The sequence below is a fragment of the Vanacampus margaritifer genome, chromosome 15 (genome assembly GCF_051991255.1).
Source record: "Vanacampus margaritifer isolate UIUO_Vmar chromosome 15, RoL_Vmar_1.0, whole genome shotgun sequence".
Lineage (NCBI taxonomy): Eukaryota > Metazoa > Chordata > Actinopteri > Syngnathiformes > Syngnathidae > Vanacampus > Vanacampus margaritifer.
The window spans coordinates 21796390-21815290 of record NC_135446.1 but is presented as its reverse complement, the minus strand read 5'-3'; the positions used below and the strand labels follow the sequence as shown (position 1 = coordinate 21815290).

Below are 18901 nucleotides of genomic sequence, written 5' to 3'. Positions count from 1 at the left end.
TAAATTTAAAAAAAAAATACAAAAGGAAAAGTGTTACATTTTAGAAATTTATTAAGAAGCATTAAAAAAAACTTATTTTTAGTTGTTCAACTTGGCTCCGCCCCCATGGATAAATCAACTGCATCGTTGATTCATCATCACCGACTTCGTTCTTGTGTCATTATCGATGTACTAAAATGTAAATTAATGCACGTACAGTACATGTATCAATGTTTTACAGTAAAATGGTGGAGGATGTTTAAACTACTTGAAGCGGTATATAGCAATATAGCTGAGCTTAATGTCTTGCAAAGTGTAGGGAAACATTATTTACACTTCAAAATAGCTACAGCGTTATAAAAGTGACATTTATTTAAACAGTCATGACGCAACATGGACAAATAGATCAAAAATAACGGCTGTGAAATCTTTTCAAATGGCACAAAAACAGATCTTGAATGCTTCTACAGGGCCAGAAAATACCAATAAAACGATTCTTCCTTTTATTTGACATTTTTGGGGGGACTTACTTCAAATAAAATATGCCGGTAATTTCAGAAACCAGCAGTGCTACTAATATAAATGCTTCTCTAAACATGTCAACAAGAATAGCTAAAAAATAAATAAATCATGCAATAGTGTCTAAAAAAAGAAGAAGAAGTGAACAATAATTTCCGCATGATTTGCCCATAGTAACATGAAGAGAAACATTTTGGTTACGGCGAACAATGACAGCATTACATATGCTCATCCACTTCTTTTTTTTGAATCAAACGGTTTTATATATAAATCTGTACAAATAATACCCTTTGTGTGACGTCTATGAACAGCTTATATACATGCTCACAAAAAACATTTGGAAAAAAAAGAATGCAGTACATGGATTTTGTGTCAAGAGTTAAATAATAGTAAGAGAAATTGAAACATTGTGCTACATGTGTTTTTTAAAATTATCATTTGCTAATTAAAAGAAGAAGAAAAAACAAGAACGTTTGAACTTTACAAGACAATAGTGTATTCTTTTCTTCTACTATTGAGTGTATTGTAAAAGCTCCATAGTTGAAAGACAGTACCTAAAAAATACAGAATGAGTACAAGAGACTCATTATTTCAAAATAGTTTTGCCTACTTTAATGGTAACCTGCCATGTGACGAGAAGACGGGATGATGCTTTCCTTTTTTTTACAGAATATTCGACACAATATATTCTTTCAAGCCATTTTATAGCTGCCTCATTTGTGTTCCATCATAAAGTTGCCAAGGAAATTGTATCAGACTTAGCGTTACAAAAACATGTTTGTTTTTCCCCGTTATCCCTTTCCTTAAAAAAAAGAAAAAAGGTTCATCTGTAAAAAATAAATGTCGGTGCACTTGAGTTTTCGAAAGTATCCAGCACTTTTTTTTTGTTCAGTTTACTGTCAGTGCAACTTAGAAGTCTGATTCGGCGTCCATAAGCTCCGCCTCCATCAGGTTAGTCCGCGAGTGGATGGGGCCATAGCCGACCCGCCGGCCAGCGGGCACCCTTGCCACGTGTGCCATCCTTTCTGACAGCCCCCCCTGGAGGCAGAAGGAGGTGCTGGGCGGGCAGCGCGGACTCAGACCGAGGTTCTCCGGGCGGTCCGAGAATACGCCGCGGCCGTAGCTGCTCTGAGCGCCCTGATAGGGCGGTAAGCGGCGCCGCTCGTCGCCGGGCAAGGGCGGAAAGTCCGGGCAGGATCCCGGCAGGACGTCTTCCTCCAGCATTTGCTGTCGCTTCTGCTGCTCGCGCAGGTTGGCCACCAGGCTGGGGTGAGAGGGCAGCTTGGGGAGGCGGGGCACCGAGCTGCGGCCAAACTCCCGCTGGGGGTACGCCTGGTGGTCCGCCGCCGCCGCCGCATGCATCTCATTTCTCCTCTTCTTCTTCTTCTTCTTTCGTTTTATCATCTCTGGGGAGATTTCAGCCTCCACCATCCACAACCTGTTCCTCTCCTCGGGGGGGGGAACTATGGGAAAAAAATCCAAAATATGTCAGTAAGGAAAAATGGCGGGATGCAACGATGCACAAATAGTGAAATCGATACATTTGAAATGTTTGAAGATAATTGCGGAAGGCACACGCAAAAATTCTGAACTACAGTATGCAGCGTTAAAGTGTTTCCCACCATTTCAGTTTTTCTGATTTGTGGGTGTGGCTAGAAGAGCATGAGTTGCCCCGCCCCTGCTACATAAGAGCTCGCCTCAGGTGAGGAATAATGAAACCGCGCCTCAAATTCTCACCCGGCGTTCCTGTGGGAGTGACCGAGATGTCCTGAGGCAAGATGGCGCCTCGCCGGGCCACCATCTTGGTCACGTGTTGCGCCCACGCCGACGACATGTCATTGGAAGGCTCGTTGATGTCGAAGTTAATCCCCGCTGGAGAAATGACAAAGAACGGGCACGCATTTCGCACCAACATCCACAAACAGCACACAAACGTGTTGCCATTGCAATTTTCCACCACTAGGTGATGCTTTACACCAAGATTGGATGTCAGCGTATTTGCTCAATCGCATAATTACCGACAGGCCCGTCATGTGACAAGGTGTGCATGCTGAAGGACAACTCCTTCTCCGGGTCCTTGTGCAGCTCCTTTCGCATAGCGAAGGCCTTGGCGATCATCTTGCTCTTCTTGATCCTCTTGGGTTCGTTGTCGCTGCGCCCGATGACCCTGAAGGCGGGAACATTTTTTTAATATTATGTACAGTAACGGAGACGAGAGCGATTTTTGGACGCCATGTGCTTACTTGCACCAGGTGCGCTTCCAGATGAGGATGGTGGCTTTGGTCCACACCCACGTGCTCATGGCGATGCCGGTTCCAAACATGGAGAACAGGTTGATTTTCTCCACCATCAAACTGGGGCGGTTCTTAATGGTGCACTCCGGGATCGGCTTGTTGGTCTGGGAGGCGATGGTGACGTTGGCCTCGCACCTGTCGGGCGGATCGTTATTGTTACGATCTGCGGCAGCATGTAAGGTGCAGCTCTCGTTATTGTCCATTTGGGGTCCCCCTCGTCAAGTTTGACACTTTTTGAGGTCCAAAATTGGAGAAGCGAGCGAAAATCCAATGCATGAAGGTGAGAAAAAGAAACATACAGCACATATTCCCTGAAGCTCCTCTCCCATTCGGCCTGGTTGAAGAAGTCGTAGAAGTGGCAGCCAAAGGTGATGAAAACGAAGCCAAAAGCCAAGAAGCCAAAAATGCCTGACAAGAACACAAAAACACAAGAGTTGCCTTTCAATTGTTTGCGTAAAGAATTTTGGAAAAAACAACAACAACATACCAAGCCTCAACATTGTCTCGTTGATTTTGCTGGCGGCTTTCTCGCTGAGAAGTCCCGGGTGGTTACTCTTGATGGAGAACAAGGTCATGACGCCTACAAGGACAAATATGCTCAGCGGATGACGGCACGAGGACCGAGGCGCCATTTGGCGGGACTGACCTCGAATGAGGAAGTAGCCGCCGACCACGAGCACCACGCCGATGGGCGCCAGCACAAAGCCGGCGCGGTACCGGTAGTTCTTGTAGCCCACAAAGCAGATCCCGCTCACCGAGTCGCCGTCAACCTGAAAAGGGGAAGAATACAAACAGCAAATGAAAATGCTACCAGAAAAAATAAGCAGCAAAACGCATCATATTTCATGAAAAATTACATTCCATTCATATTTAATCATTATACAGCAAATACCGTGATCTGATCCCTTTAAGATAAATCCAGACATTTTTATCTCAGCGGGCGGCCATTTTGCTGTCGACTGAAAATGACATCACAGTTGCTCAGGGCTCAATTAAGGACCACTCGCGACTGAATTTGGTCATGTTTGGTCACTGAGCCGTGATTGGTCGATACCTGAGCAACCGTGATGTCATTTGCACTCGGCAGCGCCTAAGATGGTTTAAAACGGGTGGATTTTGCTGCTATACACATATCTTACAAACACAATATTAATCCGAATAAAATAAATCATTAAAAAACACATCACCGGAAAGAAAAATGTCAACACTTCCCCTTTAAATACAGCTGAAGTGAAATGTACAAAAAAGTTTCCTAAGAAGATGGTTGTCAACGTACCTCAGCGATGGCCAAGATGGCGACGGTTAAGACAAAGGGGATGGACCATGTGACCATGTGGAAGTAGGAGGTGCGGCCGGTGAGCGGCTGCTGGGTGGTGCCGAGCGCCTTGAAGGACGTGTGCCAGGCGTACGTCAGCATCACGAACCAAATCACTCCCGACATCAGCGAGTAGTACACGATGATGAAGATGGTCACGCACGATAACGTCTCGGACGAACTGCGGGACGAAGCAATCTTTCATTCCGCCACGTTGCGGCCAGCCGATCGGCAGGGCACTTACGAGGGCTCCCCGAGTCTCATGGTGTTGTCGCTCTTGCACACGATCTCGTCACGGGCGCCGTCCAGAAACTGCGCCAACCAACCGATGCTGCCCACGAAGAAGCAGGCGTTGATGTAGAAGAGGATGACGGCCGGGTAGCGGTTGGAGTTCTTCCAGTCGGCCAGAAACGTGGCCTGGACAGAAACAAAGGTCCGTATCAAGGCTCAACCATTTGAGAAAAGAATCCAGTTTTTTCCCTTCATATTGTGATCGCCATTAAGATGGGATTACTTTTTCAAGGTCTTCTTCTCATGTGTTTGAAATGATCAATGAATGCTTTATATGGGGAAATCTGTTTACCCGTCCCATCCAAATATATAGTACAATTGCCCTATTTGTTTATTTATTTTTACTAGGGCACGACCGATTCATCGGCCGATTATTTCCTTCAAACATCGGCCAATTGGGCGATTTTTTTGCCCTCAAAACGTTATATTCGAAGAAAACCAAAATTTCCGACGCTGTAAAAGTACCATGAATGCACCATTTTGCTCGCGTAGCATTAGCAACTAGCAAGTGTGTAGCGTATCTTATTCTGGTTATTCTGTTGTCCCCCGAGTGCCCTTGAAGCTGTTTAATGACATCCCATTTGGAGTTAACTGTAAAACCAAACAAACCACAATAGGAATAACATCCAATGTATATTATAGTATAGTGTATTTAAATACAAAACATGCTTCGTTTTTATAGCCTATCGCTAATGCTAAAAACGAAGGGAGGATCCCATTCAAATGCTAACCGGAAGTTAGCATCGACTTTAGTCATGATTTCAATCTCCATCAAATAATCATGATTGCTATTTTTGAAGCCCAATTATGTACTCTAACCAAATACAGTGCAGCAGTTGTTAACAAATAAGAATGGTTTTATTATTGACACATAAATCTATGCAATAACCTTGGATATTTCATTTGTTGATAAGGTCATACTATGGACTTGTCATTCAAAGCAGAGTAAATCTTAATAGTGAAAGTTCACAATTTGGGGGCTTTAGGGGCAAATTTTATGCATTCTATATATTTTTTAATAATCGGCCGATTCATCTGTAATCAGTATTTTTTGGGGGCAAAAACTTGTAACGGCATCTAATGAAATTTCCACATTTAAGTGTTTTGTGCTTGATGTTATTATTTAGTAGCAAAATATGCTTCCTTCCATAAAAAAAAAGTGTTCGTGAAGCAGATAAAATTGAGATAATATAGAATTGCATTTTCATGTATTTTGCATTTTGAGGGCAAAGTTCAGTAATAAAAACAATTGAAATTTCCCCAATCATGATTTCGTTCACCGATACTTTCACAATTCCTGCTATATAAAGTTGATCAGTTGGCTTTGTGCATGTTTAGAATTAAGGGATTGTTGTTGTCCAGTCATTGTGCTTCGCCATAATTTGAATGAATCGACGCAGTAAGCAAAACGTCGTCGGCTGTTGGTGTCAAATTGATTACTCACAAACGGGAAGGGAAAGAGACAAGAGACCCCCAGACATTGAGTTTGGGAATTGCGAGATGCCGATACTACGCATCAATGTAGTGAAAGAGAAGCGGTACCAGGGTGAAGAAGGTGCAGAGGAGGGTGATGGTGCCAAAGTAGGCGATGTAGGCGTGCATGTCGTCGTGCTCCTCCTCGGTGAACAGCGGGTTGTCGCACTGGATGCCGCAGCCTTCCACGTCCTTGTACCAGCTGGACTGGATGTCCGTCTTGACCAGCGGCGCCTCGCACTGGCCCGACGTGTTGAACTTCAGCTTCTGCACCTCGTTCTGACGCAGCAAAAAACATAAGAGCGCGGTCGGGAGGGCAAAGGTCAGGGTCGCTCATCCGTCGGCTTACCGGGCAGCCCGCTGGGAATTTCTGGCATTTGAGGAAGTTGGGCCATCCGCGCTCCTGGTCCACGATGCTGCAGGGGCCACGCGTAGCCACGCACAAACTCTGACTCGGCAGCTCCACTCGGCCGTTTTCGCACTTGGGCATGTAGACGGCGCACAGCAGAGGCTGGATGACCGACCAGCAGCGAGGAGCGTTACGCAGACCTGCAAACGACATGGCGGCATCTCATCCTCGTCCTTAAACTACAAAACCACCAAATAGCGTTATGACCCACATCGGACAATTCTAAAGTACTTAGGCAGTGATCATTTCATGAACCATTGGGCTCTTTGCGCAAATCCACTCCTTCATTTCCTGTCTTTCATGATTGGACAAATTGATTAATCCAGGCGAATCTCCTTTTTGCCTTTAATGGGATTTGATCATTTCTTTCCATGTGATGCCCATTTTCGGGTGATTTTATTTTATTTTTTAAATAAATAGTCAATAAAATGAGAAAATGGGAATAGAAGTACATAGAAATATTAAAAAGGCTGAGAATAAAGTTAATAGTATACAAATGTTAGTAATGGACGAGTATCGATACCAAATATAACTGATTTCAAGACGGACACTTTACGATCAGGAAGTGAAAAATTAGAAATTACAAGAATAAAAATTGCCATTAATTACAGGTATTTTAAGGACAAATTTGACTATTGTTAAACTTACCTGTATTTTTTTTAAATGTAATTTTATGTAACAAAAGTAGCTGTTGAATACTTGTACTCTAAAATGTTTTAAATTACAAACAATAAAGCAAACATTTAAAAAATTCTTGTGCAAGTAATCGTTTTGGAGATCCACAGCAGTATTCCACCTGACAGTTATATTTAAATAGAGATCATATACAAACGAACATAAATACATTAAAAAAAAAACACTACAAAATCAGGTGACTATAATAGTATGCATAGTTTGAGCATGAAATTGAGTGACTCTTTTCTGTACCACTAGAGGGAGCCCGCGAACCACACCGACAAACACATTCTGTAAACATGTTCTCAACAGGACCAAAAACAAAAAACGATGTCTTGGCGTTGTCCCAAATGAGAATATTTGATCACGTCGCATCCAATCGGATCGCTGCAGATTGATGAAGTCGGCCACTAAAAGGCCAAAGTTCAGACATGCGCTTATTTTGCCAGGACGCGGTGGCAACTTTCTCTCGCTAAAACACGCCGGAATGTTTTTACAAACGACTTGTGGCTGTCATGCGGCGTAGCTGCAACTCACCGGACCACATGGTCAGCTTCTCAAAAGCCTCCTCCTGCGAGCCCGAATCTTCTGCCAGCACCAGCGACGTGTGCGTGTACGGCAGAGGCGAACCCAAGCATGTGTTGTACTTGAGCGCCTCGCACGTCGTCGTCCTTTTGCATTTGTCCTCAAATAGGCTGACGTTGGGGGGGGACGCGTGCACGGCGACGCTGCGGCCGGACAGCACGCACAGCATCCCGCACAGGACAACAAAGGCGCTCCAAACTTGGGACGACATCTTGGGAGCGAGAGAGCGAGGAGGAGGAGGAGGAGGAGGAGGAGGAGGGGGGCTAAATCGGGAAAAAATCACGTCCAACCGAGAGGTTTTAATCGTCAGATTGTTGTCGACGCTCAAAAGGCATTTTCGTTCCAGTTCCGCTTATTCGCCGAAAGACTTCCAAAAGTTGAGCACAAGTTTAAGGACGATGCAAAGTTTTCCCTCGACCTCCGTGCAGCTTTTCCCTCTTTGGCTCGTCTTCAAATTCCATCGTTAGAAGGGACGAGATACAAAAACGTGCTCGAAACGATCAAAACGGATTTAAAAAAAAAAAAAAGTTCGTGGTGGGGCTTTATTCCGTGGAAAAATGTAGAGAAACTTTGGGATTCGCCCTCCCCCCACATCCCAAAATCTGAAAAAGTGTAACTGGAGCTCCAACTGGAGTGCGCATGCGCCAACCACGTCTTCTCCTCCACCATGAACACCCCCGCCCGCAGCCCCCCCTCCTCTTCCTCAGCCCCCCCCCTCCTCTTCCTCAGCTCCTCTTCTTTTATATTCTCAGTCAAATCAAATGCATCCACAATATTTGTCTACTTCTTCCAAGGCGGCGGATGTCCTGCTCTTCCTCACTCACTTTTCCAGCTCAAGTATGTGCAATGCTCATGGAGCAAAACCTCTAATCCAATCTCCCCTCCCCCATCTGCTCAGGGATGAGGAAAAAAATGGCAGGGATATAACACATACAGTAAATATCACTTTAAAAAATATGAATTAAATAAAATTTGTAAATAGAAAACGACTACAAAAAAAAATCTATAAATGTTTGTCATTTTTATTATTTTATTTAGGTTGGCATTGCAAATGAGAATCTACTCTCGATTTACTTGCCGAGGGTAAGTAAATACATCATAAAAATAATAGAGCCCCATTTTTCTTGATTGTATGCCAAAAAAAAGTTAAAGAAATGGTTCTTACAGATGAAATGCAAAAGTGAAATACAACTGAACTGCACTTTTTCAGCATTCCTGGATGGGAACAACTTGAATGCAAGTGCGTCTACTGCACATTTCTTGTTGTGTTCATTTGGATTGCGACGCAGCCGCACGCCATTTTGTTCCCCAACTGCTGAGTTGGGATGGATTGTGTGTGCGTGTGCGTGCGTGCGTGTGTGCGCGCGTGTGTGTCTGGGCCTCCTTACAACCTCCAACTCCTGTTTGAGTCAGACGCAAAAGAAAAAAAGAAAAAGAAAAGCAGGACCACACACAGTGAAGCCAGGCCAACTTTCTCTCTCTCAAGGAATTGTCATGTTTAGAAAGCCTCGCAAATGTTTTGATTAGCTTGTTAAAGAGTTTGACAGTGTTTTTTTTTTAATTAATGATTATTATTATTATATCTTCTGCACTCAAATTGGACTTGAAGACACGTTTGTAGATTTGATGACTCAGCAAGACGTCAGCACTTGGAACAAAGTTTATTCAGTCAAGAAAAGGAAAGTCTTTGTGATTTGTGCTGATTTTTCAAGTGACTTTCAGTCCGAAAGCATTTGTGACGTCGTCGTCAAGTCGGCGAGCAACAGGCAAACATTGGAAATACACGGAGAACTTTTTCAGATTTGTAACAGACGCAACTTGAACACGGTGTCAACATTCCAACACGCATGTCACGTGAAATGAAAACTGCCACTCAAATCTCGACGAACATTGATTATTTCAAAAGAAAAAATAACTTCCAGTCCCTTTTTACACACGCAAGCATCATGGACGCCGACATGGCACGTTCACGCGCTAAATAACACCAACATGCGCACCCAAAAACAAAAGGATGCATTTTTAATTCATCTTAAGCAGGATGAAAATGGAGAAAATACCTGGAAATTTGTGTCAGAGTGAAGTGGCCAAGCGAATCCAGCAGATGGCGCTGAAAGAATACGGAAAAAATACAAACGTACGCACGCACCCGTGACCTTTGCAGCGATTCGGAAAATGGATGGATATATATTTATATTAGGGGTGTCGAAATGAGCGCGCTAACGTTGAGTTCATTTCAAGTTCCTTTAATGCCACTCATTTCTTTAACGTGCGATGAATGATCGGCCCTTACTTGTAAAGCCTGCGCTGGGGAATTCCCGTCGCAACGGAGCAGACACGCCCACGCCAAACTTACATGTCGCAATCATGCACAGATTTGTGCTCAAGTTGTATTTGAGCGTTTGAAAAATGTTACTTCATGTTAACGATTAGACTGCTCTTAATATAAAAAGAAAAATGCACTGAACTGTCACCAATGTCTTACAAATGCAACGATGCCATCTAGTGGCAGAAAAAATGACTTCAACACAAGTCAATATCAAGCTCAATTTTGGGAATTATTATGCGATATTTATGTTTAAAAAAAAAATAAAAAAATAAAAAAATAAAAGTTTACTATTGATGTGATTCATTACAATTAAAAATGTTAACCGGCTGACACCCCTAATTTATATATATGTACATAAATGTATCATATCAAATCTATCAAATATATGTCTATTCATTTCTAACACACACACAGACGAGGTCACATGTGTTAGAGAGGCCGCTCCGATTGGTCATCATCTCCACGGGTCGGCGCGATGTTTCAGGTTGTAGTTCTGCAGCTCAATCTGGTCCTTAATTTGGCTGATGAGAATCTGAGACAGCAGGATGCCCACCAGCTGCAAGAGGCCGCCGTCGTTAGCCCACTCGTTGTGCGCGTGCGTGCGTGCGTGTGCGTGCGCGGTCCCACCTGAGGGATGGCCAGCCCCAGCGCGATGCCCCCCAACAGGAAGAGGTTCGTGTAGATCCAGTCCACCACTTTGTCGATGCATCCGTTGGTGTGGATGACGTTGCCGGCTTCCATGTATTTCACCATCTGCATGCCTTGCCCGCACATGGTGTTAAGCACCTCCACCTGCACGCACGCACGCACGCACGCACATGCGAGTTGGAGAACACGTTATGACAAAAAGCGGAGGAATCCACGAAACCTTGTCCTTGGTGATGATGCAACAGGAGAAAGGGACGGAGCAGCGTTCCCGACTGGGATTGTTGTTCGTGCAGTTGAAGTACATGTTGTTGGACCAGTCGGTGTACGTCACAGCTCCACAGCAGCCAAACTGAAGGCATGGCAGTATTAATATTATTCATTTTTAATAATAATAAAAAAAAAAACACAAATTTTCTGATGACGAATGAGAGAGCGACCCGACCTCTTTCTGGCCAAAGTCGATGAGGTTCTGCAGGTCAATGTCGTCCCTGTAGTGTTCGATGGCGTTGTTGACCATTTGGGTCACTTTGTCACGAGCCTGAGAAAAATAAAACTTTATTCGTTGGCTTGAAAGGATATAGAAATCAATACCAAAAAAAAGAAGTGCGTTTCCATTTTTACAGCAAACTAAAAAAGATTTAGCACTTGAGTGATGGCATAAAATAACCAACAGAGGGCGCCATTTATCATTTTATTTCTCTTCAGTGTGCCTTCAGCTCGCTGATCTGATTCTATGTCTGGATAGCAGAAAGGCCAAGACTTGTGAAGCCGCGAGGCGGCCATATTGCTCCTCCCAAGAAACGTTTCTCGGCATTCCATCCTATACATTTACACTATCGAGATTGGAGAACATTTGAGACGCTGCTTCGTAGAAACGGAATGATTTATGATGTTTTCAATTTGAGGACTTTAAACATTTTACAACTTGCCTTAAATACATGTATAAATGATATGCTTAATGATGTTTACAGAAGGAAACGTGTATATTTGTATTAAAGAATGATAACTGAAATTCAACAAAAGATGCCAAAACTAATATTGGGCTCGAAGGAACTGAGTGATAAAAGAAGAAGGGGGTCTTCAAAGCAGCACATACCACTTGTTAAAAAATAGCGACCACATATAACGTAAAAAAAAAATGTTAATGTGCTTTCTAATAAGAAAAATATCTCTGTATATTGTGTCGTTTTTTATTATAAAAACATACCGTAATGACACAAACAAAAATTAAATTGTTTCTGTCACATTTTTGCTTCAATTCTATGGACATTGTTCTGTTCTAATACAGATACAGTACAAAAGTCCAAGCTCCTCAGTACGCCGCTGTAATAGGTCATAAAAAAAGAAAGAAAGAAAGAAAACTGTACCTTATCAGAGAAGATGAATCCCAGCACGCCAGCGGCCAACTGGAGCAGGAAGATGACAGTCAGCGTGATGCAAAACTACGCAAAGAAGAAGAGTGTGAGAAGTGAGGAGGCGCCGCTTGACAAAGTGGCAGGCCACAAAATGGCAACTTACAAACTGCAGCAGGCAAATGTTCTCCCGCAAGGAGCCCACGCAGCCGCAGAAAGTGACGACGAACATGACGACGCCCACCACCAACAGCATCATGGCCGGATCCACGGCCAGGCACGCCAGCGCCGTCTCTACGGGACCAGGCAATCGTGGGTTGGACTTGTGGGTTGCTGAGGGCTCGCTGAACGGCCGTCACATTACCTGCGTGCTTGGCGACGCGGGCGTACACGCCGATCGCCATCATGGCGGTGGCGATGAGCTGAGAGGCGACACGAGGGGAAAAAACACGTGACGTGAGGAGCGCGGGTTCGGACTTGGACTGGCGAGCGGCGCCATCGACAAAAACACTTAACAACAACAACGTTTGATTTACTGCAGTCGCTATTATTGCTCATCTCACGTTTCAAAATAAGGACACCTTCTTTTTTTTTTAGTTCAACATGAATCTCTCCACTGTCAATAAAGTGGATCATCATTTATCTTTCTATTTACTTTGTAAACATTCCACACGCATTGAAATCTTAGCATTCAGCATTTTTCTCCAGAAATTGCACTTTGTCTAGTTCTATTTTGCTTTTGCTGTATTGCTATTTTTAAAACAATTATTCAACATATTTGAAGTGTTACTGATGGTACATTAGCCCAACTTTGGTGCAGTGAGTGAGTTATTATCAATCGCTGTATGATCATACATTTTATTTTATTTTGGAACTATTAGGGGTTTGAATGACTTAATTATTAAATAATATTTTTTCAGAGAGGGTTTTTGAGTTTTCATTAGCTTTTATTTTTTTGAAAATGCTTATTTTTTTAAGTTTAGGTTTTTGAATTAGTTTTAGTTTTTTTTTTTTGGGGGGGGGGGGGTATTTGACTAATGCAAGATAAAAGGTGACTCCGCATTGTACAATAAAAGTAATGCAAACTACAATTCCTAAATGATTGCTCAAACTTCTTTCTTCTGTACATCCGTAGAGTAATATTGAAATAAATTTGTTTAAAAACAAGCCGAAAGCTTATTACTGGCAAAGACAAAAATGGACATGGTCTTTACAATAAGCGTTATCAAATGTAGTTTATTCACTTTCAGTGTGCATGTGTGACTCATGTCGTTTTTGTGCAGTGCCAGCGGCAAGTGTAACAACATGAGCACATTCCGCTAGCAACCGCTGAGGAACTTTTTTTTTTTTTTTAACACATTCTCATCTTGTCCATACATGACCTGCAGCCCCCCCACACCCATGCAGGGCGTTCAATAAAGGTCTTGTTGTAAACGGTGCTCATTTTATGTGGTCTTTTCAGCGGAGTTTAATCTGTGATCCAAATCTGCTCAAAGTAAACGAACAAGGATTTGGACTTTGGTTTGTTTAGAAGTGTTTCAACACAATTTACTTTTCGCTGTCGCGATCTTGTGCTCACTTATAGTCAAAGTTTGTGTCATTTGGCAACTCAATTTGCTTGACTTTTACGATGAACAACAAATCAATTTCAATTCACCAGACACTTCATTAGGTACCACCCGTACACAATATGAATTCTGCTAAAACAATCATGCTGAGCTTCAACAGTCGTTTTCTAATATTTGGACTTTCTCTTGCGGCTAAATGAGCTCACCAAGCAACAGATTTGAAATTGAAAACCATCAGACTCACCCAGAAGAGGAAATTAAATACGAAGAGCAGGTATTTGACCACGGGGTTAACAAAGGACACGTCCTCATCGTAACGTCCAGGTGCGTCTCTTTCACGGCTGCCACACATGACGTCACGCAAACATCAGTTGTTTTTGTTTCGTTTTTGGTTTTTTTGGGGGTGCAAGTGCCTCCATGGAGGTGTGAAGCGTTTCTTTGCCTCCTGGTGGGACAGCCACACTCTTTCTCTTTGACACGCTCACACACAAACACATCTGCTGGGGAAAAGCTCAACCTCCGACACAAAGGGGCGGTTCTGCCCTCCTTTCGTGGCTTATCATGTGACACGCCCTCCCAAACGAGTCACACCTTGAGTTCGTGCATGTGGTCTGTATTAGTAGATCGATAAATATCACGAATCATCCCCTCACGCAGCCCCAAGAAAATATAACTAAACATTAAACAACTTACTTTTCATATCACGATGAAAATGTATTTCGATTTTTTTTAATACCATCATTTTATCTTGTGTGAACGGACCAGAGTCGGATGGCTCTCGAGCGCCCTCTATTGGCGAGCCATTACTCCCTTCCGGATGTAGTTACTCGAACTGGCCACAAGACGGCAGTATTGCATCAGTAGTAGCATTTTTGCTCAAAAGCTTCCAAAGTCATATTACCTATTGACCCCAAATATTAAAATCGAATAATATATTATTTAATTGAAGTTACAATACAGTATATATTGTATATAATTGAATGAGTTTAATTTTTTTGTGACATATTTGCATTATATTATTTTTGAAAAATAATTTCATAAAATGTAACTTTGAAACCAACAAACAATCTCTTTGAACCTATTGTGTTCATCAATTGAGGAGTATCTTGTACTTCCTTCTTCCCTGTCATTGACTCAATAGTGCCTCATGAGGAGAAAGGTGGCATTACACGTTTCTTCACCATTTCTTTCAATTCTAATTCAGTAATACTTTGTCATAAGAACGCCCCAAATAGCTAACTCGCTAGGTCAATTATTATTATTATTATTTTCTTTTATCCTCCTACTCCAACAGTTTTGGGTAACGTTCCGCTTGTGAGGAGCCTTTTTTCCCCCCCAGTAGATTTGTTTGTTTGGCGTAGTTTGCCTATTTACTACTCATTTGTGCTCAGTATTCATTTTTATAAATGAAAAACATAACAACACATATATGTGTCTTATTGGCAGTGCTAAGTTGCTAACAATGTGCGAGTTTGGGCCAGTAGAGGGTGTCAAAGAGCCAAGTTGTTGCTGTTGCTTGTGTGTCCAGCAGGGGGCCTCATAAACGCAGGTGAACTGTTGTAAAAGTAGGCTTTGTCACGTCAAAGTCTGGGTTCGGAATTGTCAATAGAAACAAGCGGCCATGAAGAAGACGGCTGTAGGAAATGCAATTTATTTGCAATTTTTTAATAACATCATTCCTCTGATAAAAATGCAATGTTACAGGAATATACATCAGATATTAATTTAAAACTTGCTTTCAAGGGACCATACAGTCTAAATATACTTTTTTGTTTTTTATTTATTGGTAGCGTGCGTTATAAGCAAGACAGACTCTGTCACCAATGACAGACTGACGACTTACAGATACAAACTGTACACGACTTATTTACAAATCAACTTTTTTTCTTGATTTTTTTTCCAGTGTCACGTTTTTTTGGAAAATAGGAGTAGAAAAAGTGATTGAATTAATATTCAGATTTAATTGATATATTCTTTCCTTTTTCTAGAGTCTAAATGAAATGAAGAAAGAACAAACGTAGAAAAAGAAAGAGGTTGCGTCCAAAGTGTGAGACCATGCAGCCGTAACCAAGGCGACCAAGTGATGTCGGCCAATGAAAAGCCCTCATGCAAACCAAGGGGTGTGGCTTGTGTCATCCCTACACAGCCACCCGTTAAACGCACGCTCGTTTTGTTTTGTTTTGTGACAATAAAACATGGTGATGTCATCCAATACTACACGTGAACGAGCTAACTAATTGGTCTTTGAACGCCTCTCGGCACAATTCCCAGCTGCGGAGAAGACAAAAACAATCCTGCGAGAGACTTACAAACTCTTCACTCCTGTCAGCAAAGTAAAGGCTCATTAAAGCTTCACACACATCAACACACACTCGTATACATACACGCTGGCGTGTGAGCTAAAAAGCTGCTGAAAAGCGGCCTCGCATGTGTCTTGACGAATATTTTGTTCCCGTCGACGGTGAACAAACAATCGGAGAAGGAAAGCCTCAGTTGCGTCAACTTCGTTACCACTGTTACTATTCACCTGGCTTGACTTGGAATAACAATCCTTTTGCTTTGGTCACATGTGTTTTTCTCTCCAAACAAACCCTGCACATGCACTGACAACACTTGGCCATCAAAAGGAAACTTAACTCAAGGCCTGCCAACCCGCTTCTCGGAATTGCACTGTCCATCTCCGTAATATCTTTTCATTGACACACATAGTATTTCTCTGTTTTTTTAAATATCTAAAATAGAATAAAGTCGCTATGGAAACTAGCTTTCTAGAATATACCTTCCCACAAAATATCTGTACACTCGCTCTTCATTGGCTTTTGAAATGGATTGGCGGCCATGCAAAAAAGGCTTCTTGGGATTTTCTCTTTGTGTCGAATGTAGCAGCTCGAATGTGTTCAAATAGCAAACCAGCACGAGGGACCAGCGCCGGCCAAACCGACAGGCTACGTTAGTCGCCTCCTTTAAACACAGGTGGCAAATCCAGGTCCAGAAAGTCAAAACACTGCCACACTTGGGCTTTTAGAAACCAGGTGTTAGCTAGCTAGGAAGCTAGCAAGCTAGCACCTGGTTTCTAAAGGCCCAAAGTGTGTGAAAGTCGAAACACTGCCACACTTGGGCTTTTAGAAAGCAGGTGCTAGCTTGCTAGCTTCCTAGCTAGCTAACACCTGCAGCTAAAAGCCAAAGTGTGGCAGTGTTTTGACTTTCTGGACCTGGATTTGCCACCTGTGCCTTTAAAAAGGCTTTTGCTCACTCAAAACTATGAAAGGACTCATCTCATTAACTTTCCTATATCATATTTCAATGAGAAAACGTCCTGATTAACAGTCCCGGAATGAACACAATTTTCCTCTGGGGGAGAAAATAACTCCTCTCAAGTGGGATGTTCCAATAAATTCATGCTGACGCTACAGTCAGTAGGCCACAAATACATTCCCGACCTCTAATTCCATAACATTCTCTTGATTATATTTTCATTCATCAGATATGCTGGAGAAAAATATACAATCGTCCGCCTGTGGTGAGGCAGTTTTAATATCGATTTGAAACTCCTCTACTCGATATCATAGACGGACATAATGACACAGCGGTGCCTTGAGATACAAGTTTCATTGCTATCAATCAAACAACAGGCAAATCACCTTTCCCTATTGAAATGAATGGAAATGCTATCAATATGTTCCAGCCTCTAACCCCACAAAAAAACAACAACAAAATGTTTCTAATGTGTCTTTTAAAAAGGGAAAATAGCAGTGTGTAATATTGCACTTTGTAGGAATTAAACAAAAACTCTTATATTCGATGCTTAGAGCATTATGACACATAGATGCTAACTGCTAGCCAGTCAATGGCGTTTCCTCATCGGCTGTTAGCATTAAGCTAGTCGACTTAAAGGCAATATTAAAGTAAATCCATATGAAGGCTCTTTTTTGAAGGAACGCTTATATCTCAAGGCACCACTGCCACATTGTGTGCAATTGGCATTTGCCTTGCCACGCGTGGAAGCAGGAGTTCAGCACATTCAACCAAAGCTAACCGAGAGATCAAGAAAATGTCGCCCGATGACCAAAAAGCCGTCATCGAATTCAACACATCTTGATTTGACGCCGTATTTGCCTCCGACCTTTCTTTTATCCGGACAAAAACCCAGAATCAATAAATAAAATCACCTTCATTTATCAGTAATGGCTTAAAGATCATCACGATATAATCTATGCTGGGGATTCAAATGAGCTTGATATTGAATTGGGAGCAGCCCTTTTTTCAGTAAAACAAAAACTCTTCTGTTCTCTTTCAAGATATGCAAAATCACCTCCTCATTAAATATCAATTATGTACACTTTCAAGACAGCAGGGCTGAACCATTATTCAAATTCAAATCGATATTGCAACATAGTGGAATGCAAATTTGGAAGAAAAACAACAACTGTTTCCTTTTGTTTGGTCAATTGGCTTTATTTTGTTACAAATGTGTACATTTGATACATTATACACAAGTGTAATTGAAGTCCATTTATTTTGGAATAAGCCAAAATGCCTGAACAAATCTCATATGGTTTATTCTAGTGTATTACTTGTTTGTTAAAAAATACTTTGACTTTGCATATTAAGTTCACAATCGCTTGATTGATTAGATGATGATGATTATTATTATTTTGAAATCGTTCAGCCCTACCAAGCAGCTCCTCTGACGTCGTGATGGCGACGCCCGCCAGTCGCTCGACATCAAGCAAAGCAATTCATCAAGCAAAGCAATTCATCAAGCACTCTTCAGCTGCCCGACTGCAAGCAAACCAGCAAAAAAAAAAGGAGAGCAAAAAAAGAGCAAAAGAGTGATTTGGGGTCAGTAAACGCATCACATCATCCATACAACAACACTGCAGCTCACCTGATTTCAAGTATGTTAGGTTTCTGGTAGGTTCGGTTCTCTGGTGCGGGAAAAAAGGAAAACAAAAAAACGCCCGGGAACCGTACAGACAAAGTTATTGCATATCTTGCTGTTACTGGACAGGGTTACTCGAGGTCAAATCTGAGGGACGGTCAACGGGGCCTTTCGTCAAATCGCTCCACATCAAAGTGTCCGAAATTGACGTCTCGCATTCCAACAAAGCTGCAACGCAATCCACATTTTCCAAACTGCATTCCAGCCACGTGATGTCACATTCACATGAAATTTGCATAATTCTCATGTTCCTGGCACGCGGGCGCAACACACACACGCGCACACGCACACGCCTCACAGGTAAGCGTTAAAGCCCCGCCTCCAAGCCAATACGGCCGGCATCCATCTTGTGCCACGAGAAGCGTTTTCTTGGGAGAAACGTGGCAAAGGCCGTCTTTGCTGGCGGATTTTCTCGTGGCGGATTTTCTCGTGGCGGCGCGCACGAATGAAGGGCCTTCAATGCATCAAATATGATCATCATATCAAATTCATGTCCGACTTCAGGCGGCTCCAAAAGTCACCGAG

General features: G+C 42.5%; 2 protein-coding genes across 2 annotated transcripts; both read right to left on the bottom strand.

Moving 5' to 3' along the window:
- Window positions 1-326: 326 nt before the first annotated feature.
- On the bottom strand, window positions 327-8141 carry smo (smoothened, frizzled class receptor). Its single transcript, XM_077545542.1, has 12 exons — window positions 7493-8141; window positions 6221-6420; window positions 5941-6150; window positions 4352-4524; window positions 4069-4288; window positions 3439-3562; window positions 3280-3372; window positions 3092-3200; window positions 2742-2927; window positions 2517-2665; window positions 2236-2370; window positions 327-1961 (listed from the first exon to the last, which is right to left on the bottom strand). The coding sequence occupies exons 1-12, from the start codon at window positions 7749-7751 to the stop codon at window positions 1408-1410; spliced, it is 2412 nt and encodes an 803-aa protein (XP_077401668.1). The 5' UTR covers window positions 7752-8141; the 3' UTR covers window positions 327-1407.
- A 1045-nt stretch (window positions 8142-9186) lies between these two features.
- tspan33a (tetraspanin 33a) lies at window positions 9187-13973 on the bottom strand. The gene is made up of 8 exons (XM_077545211.1): window positions 13679-13973; window positions 12231-12288; window positions 12033-12160; window positions 11882-11956; window positions 10957-11052; window positions 10735-10863; window positions 10494-10658; window positions 9187-10422 (listed from the first exon to the last, which is right to left on the bottom strand). Exons 1-8 carry the CDS (start codon window positions 13784-13786, stop codon window positions 10321-10323), a joined length of 861 nt encoding a protein of 286 aa, XP_077401337.1. The 5' UTR covers window positions 13787-13973; the 3' UTR covers window positions 9187-10320.
- Between the last annotated feature and the right edge of the window lie 4928 nt (window positions 13974-18901).

Bases quoted from the DNA above. Each gene is read 5' to 3' on its own strand.
- smo (XM_077545542.1), bottom strand. From the start codon at position 7,751: ATGTCGTCCCAAGTTTGGAGCGCCTTTGTTGTCCTGTGCGGGATGCTG. The intron at 3,373-3,438 runs GTCAGTCCCGCC...TTGTCCTTGTAG, and splicing joins CGGCTACTTCCTCATTCGAG to GCGTCATGACCTTGTTCTCC. The intron at 1,962-2,235 runs GTGAGAATTTGA...TTTTTCCCATAG, and splicing joins CACTCCCACAGGAACGCCGG to TTCCCCCCCCCGAGGAGAGG.
- tspan33a (XM_077545211.1), bottom strand. From the start codon at position 13,786: ATGTGTGGCAGCCGTGAAAGAGACGCACCTGGACGTTACGATGAGGAC. The intron at 11,053-11,881 runs GTACAGTTTTCT...TATTTTTCTCAG, and splicing joins GATTCATCTTCTCTGATAAG to GCTCGTGACAAAGTGACCCA. The intron at 10,659-10,734 runs GTTTCGTGGATT...GCGTGCGTGCAG, and splicing joins GCATCATCACCAAGGACAAG to GTGGAGGTGCTTAACACCAT.